This window comes from Piliocolobus tephrosceles, chromosome 6 (genome assembly GCF_002776525.5).
Source record: "Piliocolobus tephrosceles isolate RC106 chromosome 6, ASM277652v3, whole genome shotgun sequence".
Lineage (NCBI taxonomy): Eukaryota > Metazoa > Chordata > Mammalia > Primates > Cercopithecidae > Piliocolobus > Piliocolobus tephrosceles.
Window position 1 is genome coordinate 89,203,398 of NC_045439.1, and position 21,980 is coordinate 89,225,377.

The 21,980-nt window shown below is 51.3% G+C and overlaps 1 protein-coding gene across 4 annotated transcripts in view; it reads right to left on the reverse strand.

Moving 5' to 3' along the window:
* Positions 1-21,980, reverse strand: part of RASGRF1 (Ras protein specific guanine nucleotide releasing factor 1) — a 128,726-nt gene that overhangs the window by 33,564 nt on the left and 73,182 nt on the right. The window contains exons 14-21 of one of the 4 annotated variants that reach the window (XM_023193409.2): positions 19,442-19,480; positions 12,964-13,221; positions 10,600-10,973; positions 8,482-8,607; positions 6,661-6,831; positions 5,667-5,773; positions 5,044-5,156; positions 2,656-2,716 (exon numbers count right to left, since the gene is read on the reverse strand). In XM_023193409.2, the coding sequence (XP_023049177.1) occupies positions 2,656-2,716; positions 5,044-5,156; positions 5,667-5,773; positions 6,661-6,831; positions 8,482-8,607; positions 10,600-10,973; positions 12,964-13,221; positions 19,442-19,480 (1,249 nt within the window). Of the gene's footprint in view, positions 1-2,655; positions 2,717-5,043; positions 5,157-5,666; positions 5,774-6,660; positions 6,832-8,481; positions 8,608-10,599; positions 10,974-11,513; positions 12,467-12,963; positions 13,222-19,441; positions 19,481-21,980 lie in introns of those variants that run through there. The other 3 variants (XM_023193410.2, XM_023193413.1, XM_023193412.1) reach the window with 3 other exon arrangements.

The following is a 21,980-nucleotide window of genomic DNA, read 5'->3' on the forward strand; positions in this document are numbered from 1 at the left end:
GGTGTGTGTGGTGTGGTGTGTGTGTGGTATGTGTATTTGCTGGGTGTGTGTGGTGTGGTATGTGTGTATGGTGTGTGGTGTGTGTAGTGTATGTGTGGTGTGTGTGGTATGTGTGTTTGCTGAGTGTGTGTGTGTAGTGTGTGTGTGTGGTGTGTTTGGTGTGTGTGGTGTGTTTGGTGTGTGTGGTGTGTGTTTGGTGTGTGTAGTGTATGTGTGGTGTGTGTGGTACGTGTGTGTGCTGAGTGTGTGTGGTGTGTGTAGTGTGTGTGTGTGGTGTGTTTGGTGTGTGTGGTGTGTGTTTGGTGTGTGTGGTGTGTGTGTGTGTGGTGGCTGTCGGTGAGTTTTTCCTGGCAGAGCTGCCCTGGGCAGGGAGGGGTGTGTACAGAAACCAAGGTGCAGGAGTACGGATGTTGGAGGACATGAAGCCTTTGGGGACGTGGAGAGGAGAGTGGCAGGGCCACTGGGATGCCAGGTTGTAGGGAGAGGTCCCAGGCAGGGGATCCCCTGTGTGCTCACAGGGAGGGGACCCTCAGCTTCTGAAGCAGCTGAGTGAATAAATACAGGTGGGCAGCCCAGCCACCTTCCCATCTGAGGGTACTGCCTGGTGCCCTGGGGTTGGGCTGAACTGACAGGGCCAAGGGTAAGCTCAAGGAGCTGGGTGGCTTATGGCCCAGAGGCCCAGGCACTGTGGGGCCCAGAGGCCTGCACCAGTACCAGTGGCCAGAAGAGATGTTCTGGCCAAGGTGGGTTAGTTGGCTCCTTCTGCTCCCTTCTGGGGTGGCCTGGGAAACAGGGTGACCCTGGAAGTGGACGTCAAAACTGACAACTTCCTCCACCTTTTATAGGCTTTTGAAAATCCTCGCTGTCTCTAGTGAGGCCGCGGGGTCCTCTCAACCCAGATCTGCCCCACACGGGCTCTGGTGACAAGAACGGGCAGCTCAGCGGCTGTTTGTTCTGGAAGAACCTCAGGCTGTTCACGAAGGAACAAGGGGCCCTCATGCTCTTGAGAGGTAAACATTCCAGGTGGGCCCCTTTTGGGAAACAGGAGCAGAGTACAGTCAGCTTCCCTTCAGCTGCCAAGAGGAGCACTTCTGTCTTGGGGTTTACCCAGCATTCTGGCCCCAAAGGGTCAGTCTGGAGGAAGCAGGGTCTGGGCACCGTCAACCTCCCTGCCTGAGGAGCACGTGTGTGTTCCTGGGGGCCCAGCCCTGCAGCGCTGCTCTGGGGGCGGAGTGTGGGCAGAGTGCTTACAGCTTCATAGGTGCCCTCACCACTTCCAGGAACCAGGAGGGCAACATGGGAGGGGTGGGGGCAGCAGGGGCCCAGAGCCTAGAGTCCCAAGTCCTCACGCTGGCTACTTCCAACAGACTGAAGGTCACTCGGCCAGCAAGGGGCTGAGCCAGCATGGCGCAATCTCTGCCTCTGGTGGGGGTGGTGTGGTCAGAGTGAGTCTGTCTTGAGCATCCCTGGCTGCTGTGATGCAGGGGCCAAGGGCTCTGGGGTGGCTTGTGATGGTATTCTGGGGTGCATAGCATTGACTTGGAAAAAAGTGGGCTGTAGCAGGACACTGGAAGTGCACAAGACCATCATTCCCTTACTCCTTGTGGAATGCCACTATGAGCTTGGATTTGTTTGTGGTAAGCACAGCTCTCTCTGGGGTCCCATCATTTCTGGGCAGGTGGTGAGCTGCAGCCTGACTTCTGGGGATGAGGCAGTGTGGTAGACCGAATGAGGGAGAGTTGTCACTCTGGAGTCAGCCAGACCTGGGTGTGGAGACCAGCCCTTACACTGCCACTAGGGCCTCCCCTTGAGCCTTCGGGGGGAGCACGGCCCTTCCAACATCTTTTTTTTTTTTTTTTTTTTTAGATGGGGGTCTCACTCTGTCACCCAGGCTGGAGTACAGTGGCTTGATCTCAAGTCACTGCAACCTCTGCCTCCTACGCTCAAGCAGTCTTCCCACTTCAACCTCCCAAGTAGCTGGGATCACAGGTATGCGCCACTATGCCTGGGTAATTTTTTGTATTTTTGGTAGAGATGGGGTTTCACCATGTTGCCCAGGCTGATCTTGAACTCCTGACCTTAAGTGATCTGCCCACCTCGGCCTCCCAAAGTGCTAGGATTACAGGTATGAGCCACCGCGCCTGGCCTCCCTCTCACTTCTTAATTTCAGACCAGAACTATGAGAGAATAATTTTTTTTTTTTTTTTTTTTTTTAAATGAGACGGAGTCTCCCTCTGTTCCCTAGGCTGGAGTGTGCAGTGGGTGATTTCGGCTCACTGCAACCTCCACCTCCCGGGTTTAAGCGATTCTCCCACCTCAGTCTCCTGAGTAGCTGGGGTTACAGGCACCTGCCACCACACCTGGCTAAGCATTTTTGTATTTTTAGTATTAATGGGGTTTCACCATGTTGGCCAGGCTGGTCTCCACCTCCTGACCTCAGGTGATCTGCCCACCTCAGCCTCCCAAAGTGCTGGGATTACGGGTGTGAGCCACCGTGCTCAGCCCATTCCTGTTTATTTAAGCCACCCGGTTTGTGGTATTTTTTCACAACAGCCACAGAAAATGAATACAGGTGATGCCTGTGCTGGGCCAGGGGTCCTGGGCGGGAGGACGGGGAGGAAAGCCTTGGAAAGCAAGAGGGTGGGCCCGGCTCACCATCTGCGTGATCTCCTCCAGCGTGATCTGGTTGTCACCTGGGTCCTCCTGGGTCAGAGTCCTAGGCAGGAATGAGAAGGCATGGTGAGCCCCACTTCACTCCTCTGCAGCCCCTCCCCAGCTCGGGCAGCCCCACACGGCCTCTGCTCTTACGCCCCTCTGTCCTCGTCATCCCCATTGCCAGGAGCACCCTTTCCTCTTCGTTCTTCACTCTCTTCTTCCCGATGGTCCTGACTCTCCTGGCTGTGGGAGGTCCCCTTCTGGGGCCCTCTCAGCCCCTGGGCTTCCTGCATCTGATTGGGTGGGAATGGCCTTTCTGCCACCTCAGGCAGGGAGCCCTTGAGGGAGGGACTGTATCTGATTCAGCCCCATAGCTCTGGTGCCAGCATAGGACTGGACATTCAGCAGGCGCTCCTGCGAGCACATGGATGACGGGATGCATGAGAGGAAGGAAGCACAGGGAGTGGGGAGGCAGCAGTATGGCAGCCACAGGCCCAGAGGAAGGACTGCAAGGATGGAGTTGGGATTGCAGAGGAGAGTGATACCCATGGTGGGGAATAAGGGTGGAGCCTCAAAGTCAGGCCAAAGTGCCTCACGCTCACAGTGATGGCCTCAGAGTCACAGCTGGTGAGTGCCAACGGAGGCTGCGGACACTGGAGAACCAGGCCTGGGCTGCATGGGGACAGTCGGGTCTGCAGGCCTGCCGGAGCTGCAGGGAGTGGCTCTCTGGATCAGCCTGGCAGAAGGCATTGTCGTGTATATCTTACAGCTGAGGAAATGGCCCCTCAGGGAACTGCGTCACCTGGGGTCCCGCAGCTGGAGCATGGTGGGCCTATGCTCCAAACCAGGGCAGCCAACTCCAGAGCTTGCTCTTTCATCGCACCCAGGGAACAGGCTCCCCTCCGAGGGTGGCTTTGATCAATATGCTCGGTGGGGGGCTCCACACACTCCTAAGGCCTCCTGGGAGGATGTGAGCGGTGGTTGTGTGCACGTGCATGCGCGCGTGCGTGCGTGCGTGCGTGTGTGTGTGTGTATGTGTGCACACACTCTGGCCTCTGTACTGAAGATGGGGAGGTCTGAAAGAGATTTTAGGACTGTGAGCCTGAGGGAAGAATGGGCCCCAGCATGGGGCCTCGACGGCCTGGCTGGGGAGGAAGACTGGGCACTCTGGTCACAGGCAGGACTTGGTGGAAAGTCTGGGGAGGCTGGGGCCAGGCAAGAGGTGAGGAGGAAAGGCCAGGGCCCAAGCCCTCACACCTGGGCTGGGCTGGGAGCAGACAGGCTGAGTCGGTAGGTGCCCGCCACCCACTGAACAGCTTGTAGAAGTGACACCTGTGATCTCACCCCAGGCTTGAAGTGGGTATATTCACCCATTTTATGGATGAGGCTCAGAGAGAGGCCTTGCCCAGTTCACATGAGTCACTGGCTGAGCCAGCTCAGACATGGGGCTGCCTGACCCTGACCTCCGCCAGGAAAGGACAAGCACGGGTTTGAGGATAAACAACTTAACTGAATTCAGTTCAACAGGCACTCCCTGAGCACCTACAAATCAGGCCTTGCCAGCACTGTTGAATAGATCTCTGCAGTGATGGCAGCGTCCTACACCCCATACTGTCCAATGTAGGGGCTGCTAGCCACATGTCAGGGGTGAAGCTGAGGCTGCTGGGCTCATGTCATTGAGGAGCTGAACTTTAAATTTTATTTAACTTTCATTAAGATTTAAATAGCCAAGGCTGGGCACGGTGGCTCATGCCTGTAATCCCAGCACTTTGGGAGGCCGAGGCGGGCGGATTGCCTGAGGTCGGGAGATCGAGACCAGCCTGGCCAACATGGTAAAACCCTGTCTCTACTAAAAATAATAATAATAAAAAAATTAGCTGGGCGTGATGACAGGCACCTATAATCCCAGCTATTGAGGAGGCTGAGGCAGGAGAATTGCTTGAACCTGGGAGGTGGAGGTTGCAGTGAGCCAAGATGGCGCCACTACATTCCAGCCTGGGTGACAAGAGCACACACACACACACACACAAAAAAAAAAAAAAAAAAAAGATTTAAATAGCCTTGTGTAGCTAGCGCCTACCATATTGGATGGCACAGGCTAGACGGGGGTTAGCAGCTGTGGACACACATGTAGAAGTGTGCTGGGTTCTTGCTCCGAAGAGATCAAGGTCTGGCACAGGGTGGGGAGAGAGGAAAGAGGACAAATGGACTACCCAGGCTTGAGCCTGTCCCCAAGAGCTCACCTCTACCCCAGCACTCCTACTTGGGGCTGTCCTTGACAAGGGCGCTCTTCACCTCCCTGGCCTCTGACCAGCCTACATGGAGGCAGAAGGCAGGGCTCCTGTCCCAGCAGGCAGTCCTGAGCCAGGAACCAGGTACTGCCTTTACCTGATGATGTTGGCTGCAGCCTTCCGCTCCTGGGTCAGGAGCTCCGGGTCGTGCATGACTTCTTCCAAGAAGCCGATCACCTTGCATTTGAGCTCATCGTTGGTTTCAAAGTCCTGCCGGGAAGGCATGATGGGTGGCTCTGGTTACTGTTTTTGAGCTGCCCTGAAGTGGTCTGGGCCCAGGCCAGAGGAGGGAGCTCCAGTTTCTATTCTGCCCAGGGCAGGCTGACCTGCCTCAGTTCCTTTCTGCTGGCTTCCTGGCAGGGCATGAGAGGCTCTCCAGGCCTAGAGAATCTTAGATAAAGGCACTGGGGCCAGACCAAAGCCCATCCTTCAGCTGGCTGCACCCCTGGGCCAGCGAGGCACAAACCTACCTGTATCCCTGCTACAGGCAGGGTGGATAGACAGAGGCCCATTGTCCCTTCCTTGTCCTTGGTTCCCTCCTAGGGAATCTGAGCAGTCCTCTGGGAACATCAGGGTGGCACACTTGATCTCCCTCCCTCCTGCTGCCCCACTGCCAGCCATCAGCTCACTCTGCCCGCAGCTGCTTTTGGAAGGCAGCTGGTTCCTGGGGCCATTGCCTGGTGGTCCCCAGCAGCCTGCCCAGGGAGGGCTCCCACCCACCTGAGAGTGCTTGGACACCCAGTGGCGGAGCACATTCAAGACACGATTGGTGGCTGCTCTGCGGATCACAAACTCCTTGTCTCCATTCCTCTGGTCTGGGGGAAACCCTGGCAGCATGCGTGGCAGAGGGGAGAGAGGACAGGTGAGGACAAGAAACAGAGCTTGACACTAGTCTGGATTTGCCTCTTGGATCTGGCTGAGCTGGGCTGAGAGGGTCATGGGCAGAGGGATAATAACATATTTAACAACCAGTGTCTGACCAATAGCACAGATGTCATGGCTTCTCAGTGGACATGGTCCATGCATGCCCAGCCTCTTCTAGACCTCTCCATCTTTCAAGAGCTGCTGGAAGGTTCAGGCAGCCTCCCAAGACAGAGCCATGCAGGCCCTCCCCAGGGACCAGAGCTCACGGGGGCCCCTATTCTAGTCTCTGCTGCAGGACCAAGGCTGCAGAAGTGGGAGGTGGGAGCATGGGGGAACAGAGGTTCCCATGGGCAGTGGGCTTTATGTTGAGTAGAAGTTGGCCAAGTAGCAAAGGGTGATGGGTGGGAAGGAAGGGGCCTCCAGGCAGGAGGGTCAGCACTAGCAAATGCCTGCAGGGTGGAAGTTTGGGGGTGGGATGGATGGTATTCAGTTGGGAGCTGGAAGAGGAGGGTGCAGGGCAGGCTGTGCCCTAGATGTGCAGTGGCCCTGGCTCTAGGTGTGGGGTTCAGGCCCTGGGTGTGTGCAGAGCCCCAACCAGTGCAGAGAGGTGGGGATTGTGACCCCACACCTCCATAAGTGGAAGGCGGTGCCCAAGTCAAAATAATGATTCAGGAAGCTTCGTGTCCAGTGAGTGTAATCAATTGAAGCAATTTAACAGGACCCACCTGTGCCTTCAGCAGCACACCTAAAACACCCACAGCAGGACAAGTCCCCGGGACCATGCCGGTTATCACCTGCCATTGGGGTTGACCGTGGGGAGGACCCTGTGAGCGGAGACCAGCCCACATACCTGCACTGGCTAAGGACATCCTCCGGTACTTCTCCTTGTTTGGGGTGCCCTCGTTGGCCCCCGCGGTTGCTATGGCAAAGGCGGAGGCAGCCGACAAGGCACTGCGGTTATTGTCCAGTTCGCGACAGGAGGTCATGACGACTCCATTGTTATAGGAAAAGAGCGGGAACTCTGCAGAGAGGAGGGAACCAACCCTCAGCTGTCTCCAGTCCCAACTCCTCAGGCTGTTAGAAAACCAGGGGTCCCGAGGCTAGACCAGCGTCAAGAGCCAGCAGGCTGTGTCTTCAGGGTACGAGGGCATGTCGGGTGGTGCTGGTTTGTGTGTGTGGGTTTCTCTGTGTTAGAATCTCTGGGGAGAGTCACACCACAACACCCTCAGGGCTGCCCCAGGATGGGGAGCACCCTCCTGCTTCTGAAGAAGGTCTCCAGTCACCCCTTCCATCTTTCTGCAGCTCTCAACCCCTTCACATCTCAGGTCCAGCTGGGCACGGGCCTGCCTGAGGGCAGCATCATGAGTTTTCTTACTCTCTCAGTCTACTTGGGATTAACACATAACCTGTTCAATGTCTGACATCCATAACAATTCATACTGATGGGCTCGTGGGCACAGTGGGATGGAGAGAGGATGGCTCTTGGAGTCCAGTCACCTAAGTTGAAATTCTCCCTTATCCCCTACTAGCTGTGTGTCCTTGGCTAAGTTATTTAGCCTCTCTGGGTTTCAGGAATCTCCTTTGGATAACAAGGATAAAGCTTCAAAAGGTGGATATAAAGATTAAAGGCGATAATATAGATGAAAATACTTTGTATTAGGTGAAAAGCTATATAAATGCTATGGAATATCATTGCTATTAGTAATAAGAATAATAATAATTTTTAGTAGTAATGACAGGAGAAGCCTACTCCTGAAACCTTTGGTTTCATCTTGTCTCTGGAAAGCAATCCAGACTAAGACAAAATAGCAGATTTATGCTGTGAGGCACAGATGATTTATTTTAAGGACTCAAAGCTTATTTCTGAAATTTGGCTCTCCATAAGCTCTGTTTCTGTGTGTCTGAGCAGCTGTGGCAGGGCTGCAGTGCGTTTGGGCAGTTTCTCTCTAAAGTTCGATGACCCTGTTACCTATCGGGTTTCTTTTGAAGGCCTGGATAGTGGGGAGTTCAGGCTGCAGGCTGCCCTTTGCATGTGAGAGCAGGGGCATTGGAGAAAGCTGTGTGAGGAGGGGCTGCCTGGGAGGTGGGTCCCCTGGGAGCTCTCTCTCACCATTGGGTATCTCACAACCCCCTTGTATAGGGGAAAGGGCTTTATGAAAACCAGAGACCAAGACTGCTTCTCAAGAACCCTTCAGGATCAGGAGTCTGAGACTGCGGGTGAGCAATGTCACCGCCTCTTGGAGTCTTTCCCCTGATTTGAAAAACCTGGCCTTTCTCCAAGGTTGTCAAGACGATGAAAGGGGCCTGCGCAGAGCCTGACACGCAGTTCAGGAAGCACCTTCTGAATCAGGATCTTCCATGAATGAGCCCTAGATGCTGAGCTTCCCTGCCCACCTGTGCTGGGTGGGCTCAAGGCAGTCTTGTTTGAAGCTGGGGGAGTGACTTGGTTGAGTTGAAGAGCAGGATCTACCCAGCCAATGTTCCAGTGCCCACAGCCCCTTCCCCCGGGGCGGGGCGGGGCGGGTGGGTCATGAAACATCAGAAAAGTTACTGCTCCTAGGAGCCACTCATAAAGCATAAGGGATGACACCCACTTGCCTGGACTCAACTTGACCTGCTGCCCTCTCCCAAACTGGAAATCTATTTGTGGTTTGGAATTGGTGCATTGTACCTGAAGAATTTTTGCTTTTGACTGATTTGGGTGTTGTTGGAGATTTAGTTGGTGATGTTTCAGTATCACCATCATCACTCTGGTTTTGATCAATATCTGACTCCTCTCTCATGGAGACTTCTGAGCCTGGAAGAAAAGAAATAAATAATTTTACTTTTCTCAATTTTAATTTTAAAATTTAAATATCTGTTTTTAAAATTATGTCTATAATTTACTGAAGCAAAACAGAGTAAGCTTGCGATACAGCTGCTGAAGAAAGTTTAACAGCTTTGTTTCCCACAGGACTTATCAGAACCTTTCTCTTGCTAATGAGCATTGTCAATCTCCAGGATGGCTTTTGCTCTACCAGGGCTTCTCAAACCTTACCAGACACACCGGGGGATCTTGTCAGAATGCAAATTCTGACAAGATCAGGGGTCTCAGGTGGGGCCTGAGAGTCTGCATTTCTAACAAGTTCCAGGTGATGGCCTCTCTTTTTTTTGGCGAAGCTTCTTAGTTAAGGTGACCATCTGCTCCAGTTTTCCTCTGCTTTTTACCTATTGCCCCATGCCCCTGGTCACTCTTAAAAAATGTCCTGTCTCGGACAATTAATTATAGAGGCTTCCTAATCTTGGGAGACTCATGGTCCACACACCCTGGGGAAGCTGATGAATTCTATTAAAAGCCTAGGTCTGGCACAGTGACGTCTTGGTCAGAAACTCTTAACTGCTCTGGGCCTCAGTTTTCCCACATAGAAAGTGGATGTAGTTGCATCTGACCTTGAGAACCCCAAAAAAGCCACAGGTCTTCTCTTTAGGCAATAATGTCCACACGCACACACATATTTATACATACACAAATACACACACACACACACACACACACACACACACACAGTTTGGCACACAATTAGGTTCATGGGCTCCTGGATCACCAACCAAGAAGCCTGGTACAAGATAATTTCTCAGGACTGCCTTGCGTTACATTTCAGAATGTGAAATTATAAAATTTCTGGTAGGCCATTTCCTTGGTTACTGACTTTCAGTTGCACGCATCACCCATTAACTGCATGTGCCACAGTAGTGTTACTTGGTAAGGAGCCTGGTGGAGGATTTATCTCACCCCAGCTGTGCCCTCTGCTAGGGGTGCCCTCTACCTTCCCTCTTGACAGCTTAGAGGAGAGAAATCCTTCCCTCTTCAAAGGCCTTCTCCTCAAAGCCTGGGGCATCTGACCAGCCCCGGTTTGCACGTGGGTGTGTGCACATGCTCTCATGTGCTAACCAAGACAACGCTGGTGGCACCCAAGATGTGGCCTGATCAGATCTAAAACAGAACCAGGCCTAACACTTTTAGAATGATCAGGAAAAACCGTGAGAGTAGGGAGGCTCCAGCCTGTCCTGGAATTATCTCCAGCCTGTCCTGGATTTATCTCCAGCCTCTGTCCCACACCCAGCATTTCAGGTCTGCCTGGCATCCAGCTGTCCCCGAAACACACAAGGCCTTTCTTTTCTTGCTCCTCAGTCATTCCCACCCTGTTCCCATGGTCTAGAATGTTCTTTCCTCTTGGTAAAAATCAAGATCGAACAGTTCTTCCAGGAAGCCTTCTATGACACCCCCAATGGTGTTCCCACCCCAACCTCTGTATCCCTCGAGCATCCCCCTAACACATGCCATTCATATCAGGTGTCCACATTTCAGTGTCTGGTCTGAGTCCTCAGCCAGACTGAATCCCAGGGGGCAGGAGCTGCTGACGACCTCTTCTCTTCCGGGCCCTGAATGGTCCTGGCCCAGGCCCCGTCCTCTGCAGACATGGACAAACACAGGGATGCCGCAGGATGCTGTGGTCAGGGCAGAGGGATGCCTAAATTGCCCATGATGGGAACTGACACTCATCTAAAGTGTGGTGATGCCCTGGGAATTTCTGCCTGCCTCCCCCCGCAGCCTAGGCTCCCTCATACGGCTACCTCTCTGCACCGCCCAGACTCTCTGCTGCCTCCATGATCTGCCTGGTGGGACCCCCAGCCTCTCCCTTCCTTCCCCATGGCAGCAGGAAGAGCAGCCCTGAGGCCTTGTTGGGCCAGGCTGAGCCTCAGTGGGGCTGGGAGGCTGGGGGGCAGCTCCAACGGCATGGCCACTCACTCTGCTTGCTGAGCACCGAAGGGTCTTCGGGCTTCTCAGGGGTCGTATCGCCCTCATCTGGAATCTTGTTGGTGAAGCTGCTGGACACATAGAGCTTGCTGGTGTCCAGTGTGGCCTTGCTGAAGGGCGACATGGCCGAGTACATGCTGGTGTAGCCATTGGAGTTGCAGCTGAGGGCGGCCAGGTCCAGGGCCTTGCCGCCGGTGATAATGGGGATGTTCAGGGAGAGCTTCCGCCGGCGGCTTGGCGATGATGTCTTGGTGATGGACAGAGGTGGTGGCGAGGAGAACTTGCGGGTGGCGCGCGGGGACTTGGGGGGGTCACCGTACAGAAGCTTGTTGTTCTGGCCACTGGCAAACAGAAGCTCCAGCGACCTGTTGGGAGGGCCGGGGTGCGGGTGAAAATGACAGCATAGGCCTGCCTGCCCTCCTAGGCCTGGGGGCTGTCTCCAGCGGGGTTCAGGGTGGCAGCAATGGCTCCATCATTCTCATGATCCCTGAAACCGAAGCCTGAGCTGATCTTCTGAGCAGGGACAATGTGATTAAATGGCCTGGGGCCAAGGGTCCTGCTCTGGATGGTCTGGGCAGAGATATGGAGCTTCTATGCTCCGTCCCCCACCCCCTCAGGGCAGCAGCTGCAGCATCTGACCTGAAGTGCTAAGGGTCCCCTGACCTGCAGGCTGTGCAAAACCCCCTCCATCCCACACAGGGCCTGCTCCCGCCTACACACTCTGGCCTCATCTTTAGAGAGGTCCTCAGGCGTGGTTTGTGGAATGAGGAAGCTGAGGCTCGGAGACAGGAAATGACTCATCTGATGCCTCCTACTCTAAACCCAGGGTCCTTTCCACCTGCCATGAGGCTTGAGTGGCCCTATATGCAAACTTAGGGGGATGGGAAGCTGAAAGTGTCCCCTGCTATCCTCATGACAGGGTCCCACTTCAGGCCAGGCTGGAAACAGGTTACACATCCAGAACAACCATAGCTTGTTTCATCAAGGCTGTCTGCTCCGCGTTGCGCACAGGATAGGATTTATCTCTTAACCCTCATTGTTGCCTCAGAACGTAGGCACTCTTAGTCCTACAGGATAACTGTAGGAATGTCATAGGCAGGAAACTGAGGCTCAGAGAGGTTAAGGGACTCAGCCAAGGCCACAGGGCTGAGAGCAGTCTCTGAACCAACCTCTTCGTTCTGCAGGGCACTGCTGCTGGGAAGGGAAGGGCACTGCTGCTGGGCCCCTGGGAATGATCTCGGTGACTTTTAGGGGGTAAATCCATCCTGGATAGGATGTTTTCTTCTGCTTTCTCAGAGCCCTGGGAAGCGGATCATTGAGGTGTCAGAAGTTCAGGGCAGAGAGGCAAGATGTGCCCTGCCCCAGTGAGTTCTGAGGTGGGGGCAGGAGGAGGGAACAGAAGAGGGAATGGGTGTATTCTGGGCCGTTGCATTGCTCTGGCAGCAGAGGTGTGGGTTGGGGGAGGAATGGTGAGGTTCCTGGGGAGCCCTGGGGAGCCAGTGTGATTCAGGAGCTCTGCTCCAGGCAGCCCTAGAGCTGAGGCTCTGGCCTCATGTCTTGCCTAGGGTGTTTTGGGCCGGGGCACTCGGAGAACCTCTGAGCCTCTGAGGGCTGGGATGGGCTGTCCACAACTGGGATCTGGGTAGGTGGCCTCTCGGAAAAGATAATCACCTACCATTCCTGGATGGGCTCCTCCTGGAGCAGTGAGGCCCATCAGGGGCCTGAACCAATCCCTGAACTTGACCTACTGCTGGGCAGCCTTGACCAAGTCCTTCATTGCTCCATGTCTCTTGGGAAGCCAAGGCTACGGTGGCCGGCGTTCCTTATGTTGACTTACCCCAATGAGGCCAAAAAAGGGCTCCATCGTTTCTCAGAGTAGGAGGTGGTCCAAGCAGAGCAGGGGTAAGATTCCTTTCTCTCTTCCTTTCTTCCTTCCTCCCTCTCTCCCTTTATTTTTCTTTTTCCCTCTCCCTCTCTCCTTCTGTCCTCCCTCCCCTCATTTCCTTTCTCTTTTTTCACCAAAGGAAGCACTGTCCTTTGATGAGGGTGGGACCCTGTGCTTCCAGGAATGGGGCTAAGAGGTGAGAGCACCCTCCACACCGCAGGATCCCTGCAGGTGGAGATGGAAGAAGCTGAGACTGAGCAGTAGCACCAGACAGGTGAGCTATCCCTGCCTCTCTGCAGAGGGAAGCTTGGTTCCAGGGGAGAGGGGGCAGTGGCAGTGAGCGTCACACAGATCCCCAGCACATGTTACTGCTGCTCCCCCAGGGACCTTCCAGGTCACCCCCCCACCCCGTGCAAGCTCAGTTTTCCTCCAAGACTTGGAAGCTCTGTGGGCATAGGAGGATAGGGCACCTCAGCCACCTGGCAGGGATGGCACTGATGGGCTTCTTGTAGATGGTAATGAGCTTGTCCAGGACCACGACGGCGGTGGTGAAGACCCGGTAGGAGTGCAGAAAGGTGTTAAGGAAGTCGATGCTCAGGAAGCGCAGGTCTGTCAGCCTCTCCAGCAGCCGCTCCACGCTGGCGTAGCGGATCTGAAGCACTTTGCAGGAGTTCATGGTTTTGCTGAAGCGAATGTCAACATCATCACAATATAAGGATGCGTCAGACCTGAGAGGGGAGGAAGGACGCAGGTGACGTGGGTCTAAAGGCATCTGAATGGTATCCACCAGGCCTGCTCATCACTGCTTCCCCCACACACTGACAGCCCAGGACGGTCTTCCTAAGAGAACAAGCTTGGAAAGGATGACACTGAAGGAGGGGTACAACTTCGTTTTCCCAATATCCTAAAAACCCTCCATTATAAAACCCCTAGAAGTACAGGAGGAATATTACAAACTTAAAAATGTGTTGTTGAGTTCACAAGATACAAGGAACTCTGTTCACACAAATGTGTACGTGAATGGGGTGCAGTGGCTCACGCCTGTAATCCCAGCACTTTGGGAGGCTGAGGTGGGAGGATCACTTGAGGTCAGGAGTTCAAGACCAGCCTGGTCAACATGGCAAAACCCTGTCTCTGGTAAAAATACAAAAGTTAGCTAGGTGTGGTGGCGCATGCCTGTAATACCAGTTACTCAGGAGGCTGAGGCACAAGAATCGCTTGAACCCGGGAGATGGAGGTTGCAGTGAGCCGAGACTGTGACACTGCCCTCCAGCCTGGGTGACACAGCGAGACTCTGCCTTAAAAAAAATGTGTACATGAACGTTCTTAGCAGCATTATTCATAATAGCCCCAAAGTGGAAACCACCCAGGTGTCCCTCAGCTGATATGTGGAAAAACAGAATGTGGTCTATTCCATCTGCTAGCAGCTGCCAAGATGTGAGGACAAAGGGGCTGAGATGGGTGTGAACTTGCAGGGGTCTTGTTTCAGCTGCTTGTGAACTTGAGGTCAGCAGCCTCTACAGGGCGTAGTGGGAATCAGTGGCCCTGAAGGCTGCTGTACCACACAGCGCCCTCTGGTGGTTCAACCACTCGAATCGTGTTTTACTGGTCATCCAATGGGAGCTATCAGGACTCTTGAGCAACTGTGGGTTTTCATTTTTTTGGACATTGTCTTTGTCATCATGTTTTACTTTTTGTTTTGACTACCAAGAATCTTAGAATCAAATATAGTGCTCATTACTTTTTATTTACTTCTTTATTTTTTGTTTGTCCTTATTACATACTGTTGGCTGTATCTAGTTTTTGTTTTTTGTTTTTTTTAAATGAGACAAGGTCTCATTTGCCCAGGCTGGAGTGCAGTGCGGTGGTGCAATCATGGCTCACTGCAGCCTTGCCCTCCTGGGCTCAAGCGATCCTCCTGCCTTACCCTTCCCAGTAGCTGGGATTACAGGTGCATGCCACTATGCCTGGCTAATTTTTGTATTTTTTTGGTAGAGACATGGTTTCACCATGTTGCCCAGGCTGGTCTTGAATTCCTGGGCTCAAGAGATCCTCCCACCTTGGCCTCCCAACGTGTTGGGATGTCAGGTGTGAGCCACTGTGCCCAGACTATCTAGTTTTTTCTTTTCTTTTTTTTTTGGACATGGAGTCTTGCCCTGTCACCCAGGCTGGAGTGCCTCTGCCTCCACGATTCAAGTGATTCTCCTGCCTCAGTCTCCCGAGTAGCTGGGATTACAGGCACACACCACCGTGCCCAGCTAATTTTTGTATTCTTCGTAGAGACGGGGTTTCACCATGTTGGCCAGGCTGTTCTCAAACTCTTGACCTCTTGATCCACCTGCCTCGGCCTCCTAAAGTGCTGGGATTACAGGCGTGAGCCACTGCACCTGGCTCACCTGTTCTTTCGAGGGTATCTTCTACCTAGGAGTGTAGATAGTGCTCAGAGGAAGCGAGCAAATGGACATAGCCTCCCTTTCACACTATCTTTCTTAAATGCTTTTCTTTGGAAGCATTCTTGGGATTTGAAATAAACAAACAACCTTTATTGAGCACCTTCAATGAGCAGGGTGGGGGGATTTCTTTTTAGGATGAGAACAATATGGGAAAAGCACAGGGCCTGAAAGGATACTGCAATTCAAAAAGAGACCATTCCAAAGAAACCGAGGAAATGCTGCCTTCTAAGTTAGCTTTGCTGCAAGACACAAAACGTTTTAGAAGACTCCTGATTTGGTTTCCACCAAGATGCAGGAAAATATACACTACATCTATGGGACCTCGAGAAGCAACCATGAAGAGGGAGTAATCCGATGTCAGAAGGATTTCCTGGATGTGAAAAACAAGAGTGCTGAATTGAAGGCTGGGATGAATTCAGGAAATGGCAGATCGGACAATCAGAAAATCAGAGTGGTCTATTAAACACATTTGTGGAAGTGCCCTAGAAATCAGAGAAGGACAAAGAGGTTGAAATGAGAGAAAATGGAAGCAACACACAGTGGACAGAGAGAGGACCTCTCACTGCTGTGAGACAAAGTAGCAAACGCGAGAAGCCACGCCTGCTCATTTCTGCTCGACGGCATAACTCCACAAGGCCCCCGACTCTGTGATGATGTGCAGCTCTCTGGAAAGATGCTTTGAGGACAAAGCAGGCCAGAGCGTATGGCCTCCCAGGTCTCTTGCCTGAGTCTCTATTCTCCCTACAAGATAAAAGACCCTTGTCCTTGCCTTTCCCAAACATAAGATGACGTCTGATGGGATTAGTGAGGATGCCTCTGTCATCTCTAACCAGATGTATTCTCATGCCCAAACCTTTATGTGATTCTGCTTCAATGTCACTTCTCAGCAAGTCTGATGTGATTCTGCAGGTGCTGAACCCCCCACGTGCATGTAAGCTAGCTGAAACACTGTGCTGGGATCTGATAGGACCTCCCTGAAGGGCGGCTCCCGGGCTGCCAGCCTCCGTCTACAGTCCTCAGGAAGGCTTCTAAAGAAAAGAAACCTGAATTCTTTAAAAGCTTGATCATTTTTCCTTTAGTCAACACTAAAAGTCTCAAAAGGAAGGCGAGAAACTGTGAAGAAGCACTAATAAAAGAAATACTGGGCTGGAGGAAGTGCCTGGGACAGCAACATCGAGTAAGGGCTACGTCCAGCCCTGGAGGCTGAAGGGGCTCAGGAACTGTCTCTCAAATGAAGCCAAGTCATTCCCACTGGGCTGCATGTTTCAGAGGGAGAGGACAGCCACTCCCACATCATGGATCCCAAAGCATCCAGCCCAGGCCTGGCATCCAAATAGGGATCATCTGACCCCTCTGGCAAGGGTTTGCTTCTAGCACCTTTTCTGTGGGCTCCTGCTACTGGAGGGGGAAGAGAAAGTGAAGAAAAGTCCCCACTTTCTCTACTCCTTCCTGTCCCTTTCCTTCTCTGTTTTTTGTTTTTTTTTAAGACGGAGTCTCGCTCTGTCACTCTGTCACTCAGGCTGGAGTGCAGTGGCGCCATCTCCGCTCACTGCAAGCTCTGCCGTCTCCTGGGTTCACGCCGTTCTCCTGCCTCAGCCTCCTGAGTAGCTGGGACTACAGGCGCCCGCCACCATGCCCGGCTAATTTATTTATTTTTTATTTTTTGTATTTTTAGTAGAGACGGGGTTTCAACATGTGTTAGCCAGGATGGGCTCCATCTCCTGACCTTGTGATCGGCCCGCCTCGGTCTCCCAAAGTGCTGGGATTACAGGCGTGAGCCACCGTGCCCGGCCCCTTTTCTGTTTTAAACCTCACAATCACTGTTGGTTCCAGTGCCTCTGGTAACTCCAATACTCTTTTTTTTTTTTTTTTAATTGAGATGGACCCCTGCTCTGTCGCCGAGGCTGGAGTGCAGTGGTGCAATCTGGGCTCACTGCAACCTCTGCCTCCTGGGTTCAAGTCATTCTCCTGCCTCAGCCTCCCAAGTAGCTGGGATTACAGGCACCCACCACCACACCCAGCTAATTTTTTATATTTTAGTAGAGACGGGGTTTCACTGTGTTGCCCAGGCTGGTCTGGAACTCCTGACCTTGTGATCTGCCCACCTTAGCCGCCCAAAGTGCTGGGATTACAGAGTGAGCTACCGCACCTGGCCTCTTTTTTGTTTTTTTGAGACAGAGTCTCACTCACTCTGTCGCCCAGGTTGGAGGGCAGTGGTGTAATCTCGGCTCATTGCAACCTCCATCTCTGGGGCTCAAGTGACTCTCCTGCCTCAGACTCCTGAGTAGCTGTGATTACAGGCATGCACCACAATGACTGGCTAATTTTTTGTATTTTTAGTAGAGATGGGGTTTCACTGTGTTGACCAGGCTGGTCTCGACCTCCTGACCTCAACTGATCTGCCTGCCTCAGCCTCCCAAAGTGCCAGGATTACAGGCAAGAGTCACCACACCCGGCAATATCCCCAATATTCTGTAGAACTATCCTGGACTTCCGCTTCCCTGTCTGCAAAATGGGAGGGTGCGTTAAAGTAGGCAGACTGGTGGCAGTGGCCCAGGGCTATGCTTCCAGACTCAACACAAGAGAGTGCTGTGATCCATTAGCAATGTCTGCCAGGGGCTTTGGATGGGAGATGACTCGCTTGAGTGCCAGATACTTGCTATCCCTGCTAGAAAGTGTATTCAGGGCCTTAGAATGTGAACATTTTCTCATTGGAAATTCAGATCTGCTTCTCTCTGATCTTCCAACACTTCTTGATGAATGCTCCAAGTGGTATTCCTGTCTCCCAGGCATCAATGACAGGTGTTGCCTGAAGGGAAAAGGACTTTCTCTTTCTTTTTTTCCCAGGGACAGTGCCCCCACCTTGAGTCTACCTGCTCTTGAGGTCACATGTTGGGGCAGAGCCTCAGCCCCAGGAGCCTGGCAGGTGGAAGAAGACTTTTCAATTTTGGGTTGCTGGTGGCTGACCTGAGACCCTGACCGCTACATCCACCCACAGAGCTGCTGTGGTAAGGCCTGGATGCATCATGTTAGGGGCTAGTGGGAGTACTTGGGACACGTAGGGTGTATGCCTTTGTCTTGCAAACCCAAAATCAGGATGCTCTTGACTCACAGTCTGAGAGTAGGGAACTGTACTAGAAACTCAGCATGTTTTGGGAGACATATGGGAGGAATACCCCCAACTCCCCGCCTATCATCCCTACACCTTTCTCCAGCTAGGCTCTCCACTCCCCACTCTCCCCATCAGAGTGGCCAGCAGCAGGGAGCCTACCACTCCCCTGGTTTGTCTCTATCACCTACAGAACAAAGCCCCACTCCTCGCCTGTCACATTACCGTGATCTGACCCTTGCCCACTGCTCCAGCCCCATCTTTCACTACGTCGTATGGATCGCTATATTATTTAAGAAAGTCAAATTGGGCCATAAAAGTAAGAGAAATAAATAAGGAAGATAGATGAAGCTAAGTACAGAAGACTTACACTAGACACAGTATACCAAGGAGAGCACCTGCATGCTGAACATAGGAAGGGACAGAGGGACCAAAGGCACTAAATAGCCACAAGGCGCCAAATATTGATGCTATGCTTAATATTCATGAGGCATATGGGACATTCAATATTTATTAGGTCTTAAGTCAGCCACCTATTGGTGATGGCTATTCCGATCCTCTGTGTCCCCTGCCCAAGAAATGCAGAGAAAGGTGTAGCTGTTCTCCAGGTGAACTGATGGCTGCAGCTGTGGCCAGGCCTTCGCCCCTACACTGGGGAGAGGGCAAGTCTGTGCCACTGGCCCAAGTGTTTTCCATCGCATGGGCTCCTTGGTTCAAACTTCACTCCATCAGCAGCTATCCCATCTCCTTTCCCTGGTGTCTTGCTATGTGTTTGTAATTGATACACCATTAGCCAGGCGTGGTGGTGCACACCTGTAGTCCTAGCTACTTGGGAGGCTGAGGTGGGAGGAACACTTGAGCCCAGGAGGTTGAGGCTACAGTGAGCTGAGATCACACCACTGCACTCCAGCCTGGGTGACAGTGAGACCCTGTCTCAAAAAAAAATCAATACTCTAGGCCCCAAAATGAAGCATCTTAACTTAGCCCACGAATCTATTCCAAAGCCTCTAGAATAGTTTGTCTGGTAGTGTACCTGGAGACCACAATTGCCTTCATGACATGTCACTCTCCCCAACCCTGCACTCTCCCCAAACACCACGCACTTTTTTGCCTCTGAACCTATGTTCATGCTGTGCCCTCTTTCCAGAATGCCCTTCCCTCTCAGTCATTTAGCAAAGTCCAACTGATCCTTCGAGGCCAGCTCTGATGTCCCGTTCCATAAGAAACCATCCTTAACTGTGCCAGGTAGATCTGTCACTCATCCTCTGGATCTCACCTGGATTACACAGATTCCATTCTGCAGCATGCGCTACACTGCTTTCTAATAATCTCTCTATGTGTCTCTCTCTCACTAAACGATGAATTTCCCGAGGACAGAGACCCCACCTGCTCATTTCTGCTTCCCTGGTCCCCTCACTGGTCCTCCTGTGAAGGAAGCCAGGCTTTAGATTGGTAGCAGATGGGTCTTTAAAGTTGTCATTTTAATCTGGACATTCCATTCACTTTATCACCATCATAGTTCAAAATTTTGTTATTTTTTCTTTCATAGGTGATTTTAATTTTATTAAAATTAATATCATTTTAATAAATTTTATTAAAATTTATTAATATAAATTTTATATTATTTTATATAAAATTATATATTATATATTAATATAATATTCATATATATTATAGTAATATAAATTTTATTATAATATATTATATATACATATATAATATACACATATATAAAACATATATACATATATACATGTGGTGAGGTCTCGACTCAATGCCACCTCTGCCTCCTAGGCTCAAGTGATTCTCCCATCTCAGCCTTCTGAGTAGCTGGGATTACAGGCATGTGCCACCAGGCCTGACTAATTTTTGTATTTTTAGTAGAGATGGGGTTTCACCATGTTGGTCAGGCTGGTCTTGGACTCATGACCTGAAGTGGTCCACCCGCCTTGGCCTCCCATAGTTCATCTGCTCCTTTGGCTGTCTCAATGTGCACCCTTTCCAGAGCATGAGTGGGTACTCGCTAAACATATAATGGTAATTGAGTGGGTACTCACTAAACATATAATGGTAATTCCAGCTGTGAGTTTTATTGGATTATTGAAACGGATCTAGGAGGTAGGTAGGTATTATCATGTCCCCCATTTACAACGTGAGAAACCCAAGCTCAGAAAGGTTAAGCGACTTGTCTATAGTCACACACAAAGCTAGGGCTGGTGACCAGGGCTATTGCTTTCGAGGCCAGACTTTCCTGCTGTACCCCACCACCTGTTCAGCGATGTAGTCATGAGGGGAATAATTCCTTATCAACTTGTGCAGAGAATTAAAGACCTGGTGGACCTGAAACTGCCTCGGCTAGCTCCTGGCACACAGTAGGTTCATAAAGGGCTCGCTTCACCTCATGCTTGACTTCAGATTGGTGGCGAGTGGAAACAAAGGATTTCACACATTAAATCATGTTCTGCATTAAATGCATTAACTCTGCGGTTCCCCAGAGCATGTATGTGAAGTAGCAAAGAGGCCTGGGTTACCCAGATGATTGTTCTGGCAACAGCAACATGGCCCAGGTGGGAACAGAGTCCTAGCATGCACCAGGTGAGCAAGGCAGGCTCAGAACTCAGAGATGGGAATTGAGGTCAGAGAGCCACTGGGCTCCAGGGTTGGGGCAGAAGGAGGGTATGGTGAGGGGGTTAGGCATGCAGGTGACTGCAAGATAATTGTGCCTGGTGCAGGTGAGGGAAGCTGCATTACCCAGGGCTTGGAGAGCTGCATTTAGTAGGATACCTGCTAAATCCCTCTTGTCTCTGGGGATTGTTCAAACAAACACAGTGGTCCTGGAGCCTGTGTTTTGGTTTTTCTGGTTTTTGAAATGTTCTATGTATTCATTTTTTAATTAGGAAAAGAAAAATAGTTGTTAAAAAAGAGTAAACTTTTATTCCTAATGTTATATTTTAAACAGCCAAATACAAAAATAATCCACATGTACAAAACAGATGAACCATAACAAAACTAAGCCAAAGCACCATAATAGAAAACTAAAAAAAAAAAAAAATATATATATATATATATAGATGTTGACGTGGGTGTGGTGAAAAGGTAACACTTCTCCACTGCTGGTGGGAATGAAAACTAGAACAGCCACGATGGAAATCAGTGTGGAGATTCTTTAAAGAACAAAAAGTGGAACCACCATTTGATCTAGCAATCCCACTACTGGGTATTTGCCCAGAGTAAAAGAAGTCATTAGGCAAAAAAGATCCTTGCTCACGCATGTTTATAACAGCACAATTCGCAAAAATGTGGAACCAACCCAAATGTCCATCAATCAATGAGTGGATAAAGAAATTGTGGTATACATGTATATATATGAGATGGAATACTACTTAGCCAAAAAAAATGAAGGAATTAATGGCATTCACAGAAACCTGGATAGGACTGGAGACTATTAGTCTAAGTGAAATAACTCAGGAATGGAAAACCAAACATTATATGTTCTCACTCATAAGTGGGAGCTAAGCTATGAGGATGCAAAGACATAAGAATGACACAATGGACTTTAGGGACTCAGGGCGAAAGGGTAGGAAGAGGGTGAGGGATAAAAGACTACAAATTGGAGCCAGGGGCAATGGCTCACGCCTGTAATCCTAGCACTTTGGGAGGCTGAGGCTGGCGGATCACGAGATGGTTAGGAGATCGAGACCATCCTGGCTAACACAGTGAAACCCTGTCTCTACTAAAAATACAAAACATTAGCCGGGCATGGTGGCAGGCGCCTGTAGTCCCAGCTACTCAGGAGGCTGAGGCAGAAGAATTACTTGAACCTGGGAGGTGGAGGTTGCCGTGAGCTGAGATCGTGCCACTGTACTCCAGCCTGGGTGACACAGTGAGACACTGTCTCAAAAAAAAAAAAAAAAAAAAAAAAAAA